Source organism: Cnephaeus nilssonii (assembly GCF_951640355.1).
Source record: "Cnephaeus nilssonii genome assembly, chromosome: 6".
In the NCBI taxonomy this organism is placed as follows: domain Eukaryota; kingdom Metazoa; phylum Chordata; class Mammalia; order Chiroptera; family Vespertilionidae; genus Cnephaeus; species Cnephaeus nilssonii.
The window spans coordinates 73387678-73393677 of record NC_137077.1 but is presented as its reverse complement, the minus strand read 5'-3'; the positions used below and the strand labels follow the sequence as shown (position 1 = coordinate 73393677).

General features: G+C 33.4%; 1 protein-coding gene across 3 annotated transcripts in view; it reads left to right on the top strand.

The window, feature by feature from the left end:
* Positions 1-6000, top strand: part of PPP1R12A (protein phosphatase 1 regulatory subunit 12A) — a 153019-nt gene that overhangs the window by 120111 nt on the left and 26908 nt on the right. For all 3 annotated transcript variants that reach the window (XM_079775925.1, XM_079775926.1, XM_079775927.1), the window contains 4 exons: positions 1725-1815; positions 3034-3234; positions 3478-3646; positions 5447-5568. In XM_079775925.1, the coding sequence (XP_079632051.1) occupies positions 1725-1815; positions 3034-3234; positions 3478-3646; positions 5447-5568 (583 nt within the window). The remainder of the gene's footprint in view (positions 1-1724; positions 1816-3033; positions 3235-3477; positions 3647-5446; positions 5569-6000) is intronic.

Here is a 6000-nt window from a genome sequence, read left to right as displayed (position 1 = left end):
CCATCACATTTAGGTTTCACCTCCTTTTGTGTGTTTTTTTCTCCTCAATTGGTAGAAGTATAAAAAGCAATAAATTGCATAGGGTTAGTTGGTGCATAAAGAAGTGTTGTTAAATGAATGGAGGAAGAGATAGTCATTGGACTATATTTCCAAGCTGTTGTCTTATGGAGCACTTTTTCACATTCAATAGTTGTACCACCAAAAAGGGGGTGGGGGGCAGTATTCCCTATTTAAATGCTGAGTTAAACACAATTAAACGGGTTTCTTCTCTCAGTACTTCTAAGACCATTTAATATGGTGTGATCTTCCTGGAGACACGTTAGAATGTATAGCATTTTCCAAATTAAAACACCAACGTCAACAAACAAGCTCATCATCATCTAATATATATAAAAGGCTAATATGCAAAGTGTCCCCTCGGGAGTTTGACCGGGAGTTTGGTCGCTTGCTATGACACGCACTGACCACCCGGCGGGTGGTGCGGAACGAAGGAAGGCCCCGGCCGGAAGTCAGAAGGCCCCGATCGGGCCCTGATCGCCGGCCAGGCCTAGGGACCCTGCCCATGCACTAATTTTGTGTACCGGGCCTCTAGCATTGTTATAAAAATAGGAAGTATCTTTTATATCTAAAAACCTTAAAACTCTAGACCTGGCCTATGTGGTTCAGTTGGTTGGAGTGTTGTCCCATATACTGAAGCATTGCAGGTTCAGTGTTCTCTCTCACATTAATGTTTCCCTCTCTTTCTTCTCTCTCTCTGTCTCCCTCCCTCTGTCTTCCTCCCTCTTCCTCTCACTCTCCACCCATTTCTCTTTCCCTTCCCCTCTCTCTAGGATCTATAAAAATATCCTTGGGTGAAGATTAATTAATTAATTTTTTAAAACTTAGAACTCTAGGGAGTTGATGTATAAACAGAATGAAAATTATGAGACAGAGCCCTGCAATACAAAAAGAAAACTAAAGTAATACTGATCATTGGAGGGAAGTTTTTTTATTTTTGTTTAGCAGGGCTCTGTCTTATATTTATTTGTTTAACTCTTTAAATATTTAACAACATAGATTGCATGCTTTTGAAATTATGCATGTCCTAAGACAGAATGGAACATAGGCTTAGATTTATAAGATGAGATTTAGTGAAAATAAATGCTAAGTTCTCTATATCAGAAAATCAATTACCCAAGAGAAATGCTGATTTTAAAGCAGTTCATGTATAAAACCACTTGAATTTTTAGAGTACTTATATTGTGAACAAGAGTATGTGTCTGCCAAAAACATTATTAATAAATGTGCAAGGACATGAATACAGGGAGTGCTGCTTACTAACTTGTCATCCTGTATCCTGAGTGTTGCATTCAGTCCTACCCATTGTACCATAAAGACATAGACAGTCTAGAGGTTAGCCAGATAACTTGAGATTTGACCTTAGGAAGTGTTGTAGGGAATCAAAAAGGGGCTAAGGAGGAATGACATTAGATAGTTGTTTTTTAAAAATATGTAGTTAGGAAGAATTTGAAAAATGTGATAGGTTAATATGATTAATTCTAAGTAATCTAAAAGATTATCAGATTGCATTGTTGAATTTCAGAGTGGATATAACCAGTTTCTGAAGACTAATTTTCTTAAAATCTATTAAAATGCTAAACTTGTATGTTTCACTCACACATTCATATGTAAAAGCATTCACAGTTATTGTATTTCCAACTAACGATTATTATATATTACTGTAGATCATACCTCACTCCTGTTAGAGATGAAGAATCTGAATCCCAAAGAAAAGCAAGATCTAGACAAGCAAGACAGTCTAGAAGATCAACACAGGTATATTTAATGTTTGTAATATGTGAAACTTTAAAATAAGTTACCTTTTTCTTTTTTACTGTGCTATAAATATATTGATGTCATTATATAATGTGAGTAAATCTTTAAAGATAAAAGTTGCTTTAGCCCTAGCTAGTGTGGCCAGTTGGTGGGGCATCGTCCCTTGCACCAAAAGGTTGCCGGTTTGTTTCCCGGTCAGGGCACACGCCCAGGTCTTAGGCTCTATCCCTAGAGGTGTGCAGGAGGCAGCCAATTGATGGTTCCCTCTCACATCGATGTTTCTATCTCTTCCTCTCTTTCTAAAAATCAGTAAAAATAATTTTTAAAAGTTGCTTTAGTATTTTTTATATGATTGCACTATTAGTCTTGTATTTTATCTAATTAGCATATGCCTTGTACCTCTTTGAGTATTTTTTATTCCTGTTGTGATATCTGGCACAGATATCTGTGTTAAAATGAATTAATTATATGTGATTTCTAATAATTATTAAAGAGTTCCAAGAATATTTGGAGTTTGGGGAAATAGGTCTATTAGGTATATTAAATAATTATGTGCAAGTATGAGAAAAATGGCACTCAGACTGGTTATCATCTCATTACCTCCTCCTTGCCATTGTAATTATATTCCATATATCCCTTTGAGTCTTTCCTTTCCCCCAGTTGAGCACCAAAGTCCTGGTTCAGCTCTTTCAGCGTTACCATTACTCATATATCAAGCTAAACTATTTGCTAGAATATTAACATATTTTTTCTGTCTTTATACTTTTGCTTCTTAAAATCTGACCTGTTCTCAAGGCTTAACCTTCAAAATTATTTCTTTACTGAAATCTCTGTGGGTATATACATATATAAGACCATAAATACATATAAATTTGATATATAAACTGATTTTTTTGGCTTTTTCTTCATTTGCTGAACATTTTGGGAATATTTATATTCATAATGGTATTTTTGTCATCTCCTATGCTATTTTGTTAATTACTTGAATATAGAGACAATTTCTTACACATATTTTATTTTTTACCTCTTTATTATGCTTGTTCCTGATGATTGTTCATAGAATGGATGTGAATTGCTAAGTAGAAATTGTTTCATTTTGCAAACCAATTTCAAACATGCATATTTGACTTTTAATACATTCACATTTCCTTTACTTATAGTATTCCTTCAAAGTGAGCTTTAATGCCTCATAATTAAATTTATCATTTTTATGTGCAGGGGGTGACATTGACTGATCTTCAGGAAGCTGAAAAAACGATAGGAAGAAGTCGTTCTATTCGAACCAGAGAACAAGAAAATGAAGAAAAAGAAAAAGAGGAAAAAGAAAAACAGGATAAAGAGAAGCAAGAAGAAAAAAAGGAGTCAGAAACCTCTCGAGAAGATGAATATAAGCAAAAGTACTCGAGAACATATGATGAGGTAAATAGTATACCAATGACACAGCTAGGTAAAATGGTAGGAAAAATTCCTGTGATTTTCAAAATCCAAGGGAGATTTGTATACCAACAAACCATATACAAAATACTCAAAAGGGTTTTAATAGAAATCCGAATTATTTTGACATGAGTAGAACATTACTTTTCCATTGAAATAAATTTAAGTGGTCTATGTTTTTAAGTGTGTTTAATATTTTAAATGGATTTTACATCTAATATTTCACAGACTTATCAGCGTTACAGATCAGTATCAACTTCAAGTTCAACCACTCCATCCTCTTCACTTTCTACCATGAGCAGTTCACTCTATGCTTCAAGTCAACTAAACAGGCCAAATAGCCTTGTAGGTATAACTTCTGCTTACTCACGAGGATTAACAAAAGAAAATGAAAGAGGTAAGAAGACCAAATTTTGAAAAAACTTTGTTTCCTTCAAATAATCATTTGAATTGGTTTTTCTAATTAATATTTCAACAGAAAAGAAACAACATTCTAAACTGGGAGCCATTCTACCTAAATGATAAGATGGTTGAGAGTGAGAAGAGTATAAAATCAAAAGGAAATTATGTGAACTGGCATTGATACACATCTTTATAACCTAAGATGCCACAAAAATCTTTATGTCTACCAGGGTAGAAAAGTCAGTATAGAAGACCTGGTGGAACAGTTTATTAGTATTTTTATTTATTTATTGCTTGTTATGTGTATCATATCTCTTACATGATTTTTGTGAAATTGATTTAAACTAAAATCACTTAACACATATAATGTCCTTGCTAGAACTAAATTGTTTTTATGCTTATTTCTCAAGAAATATATTTTTTCAGCTATATTGGCATCCTGATGCTCAATATTAACATTTCCTATTATTGCTTATAAACTTTCTATTTAAATTCTAATTAATTATATTTTAAATCAGAGATGGGTACTAAATAAAATTATTCCTAATTATAGGCATTTTATGTTTTAAAAGCAAAATTTCATAGTTTTAGTCATGAAATTATAGCAGTAATTATGTAAGATATCGACTTCAGAAAATTAAGTTTTTCCTAATTTCCAGCTGCTTTTCTTTTGTTGGTCATTGAGATATTTTAGTTTTTTGATCCACTAAGTTGAGAGGTGCACATAATGTTTATAAAAATTTTGAGCCAACATTTAAAATTATGTATATTTGCATAATATTTCAGCTTTCCATTGTCTACTGAATATTTGAAAGATTTGATATCACTGGGTCTGAATTTTCACATGTCATCAATTGGCTAAAGCCAAATAACAGCAGCCCTCCATCCTCCTGGAAAAGTGCCCTCCTGGCCCCCTTTATACATTTTCATTACCCAGATTGCCACTACAGGCATTGGAATTTAAGATCTTTGCTCTAAACTGATTTCAAAAAATAATTTTTAAAACTCCTCTTAATACTATAATTTGGGGTTGTCTTTTGCTGTGACTCTTTGCTAGTGACACAAGGAGCCTTTTAAAAATCATTTTTTTCCATATATTTGTACTTCTTAAAGCATATTCAAAGGCCCTAGTATTCTCTTCGTATGTATGTCTGAAGCCATTTTAGCTGTCCCAGGAAGGAAACAAATTTTAAGACTAATATTTTTTTACATTGATTTTATTTTTAAAGAAAGATAAATATTTTTTCCAGAAAAATGGATTTCCTCTTAGTTGCTGTCTAATAGAAATGAAATGAATACTCCATTTATTCTGCTGAATGAGGACTGGGAATAGTAGAAGCAGAAACTGATAGTTTTATGATGCCTACTAGCTAGCTCTTCCATCATTAAGAACTGTTTGTTTGTTTGTTTGTTTGTTTGTTTGTTTTCTTGAAGTGTTAACTTTGGGTATAATAACTATTTTCCTACCAGAAGAGCCCCAATTGAATCTTCTTAGGATTTAATTATTTTTTGATCAGCAAATATTACTAAGTATATCTTTGGAGCAAAACTTTTTGGGCACTAGGAAAATTAAGTAATTAAAATTAGTTCTTGTCTTGATCCTGAAGAATGTATCTGATGAGAAATACAGGTATATGTTTAAACCAAGTGTTATAGGAAGGGCAAAATTTGATAATGATTAGAGAATTTTAGAAGGCTTCACAAAGGAGGTTGACTTGGAATTGTTTTTACATTTGTCTTGCAAAATACTGTCAAGATACATTGCTACCATGTGGTGCATTGTAATCCTTAACAGAGGGAGAAAAGAAAGAAGAGGAGAAAGAAGGAGAAGATAAATCACAGCCTAAATCAATCAGGGAGCGACGGCGACCAAGAGAGAAAAGAAGATCTACTGGAGTTTCATTTTGGACACAAGATGTGAGAACCTATTAAAATATAATTTCTTGATAATATGCTTCTATTTCTTCTTCTTCTTCTTCTTCTTCTTCTTCTTCTTCTTCTTCTGCTTCTGCTTCTGCTTCTGCTTCTTCTTCTTCTTCTGCTTCTCCTCCTCCTCCTCCTCCTTCTCTTCCTCCTCCTCCTTCTTCTTCTTCTTCTTAAAAAATCCTATTTAAATTATTTTAGAGGAGGAAGGGAGAGAGAGAAACTTTGATTTGTTGTTCCACTTATTTATGTATTCACTGGTTCATTCTTGTATGTGTCCTGATCAGAGATGAACCCACAACCTTGGCATATCAAGACAACACTTTAACCAATTGAGCTACCTGGCCAGGACTAGTATGCTTCTTTTCCGAAGTGCATACTAATAATATCTTAATGCCTCAGTTTATATACTCTTTAGATCATCAC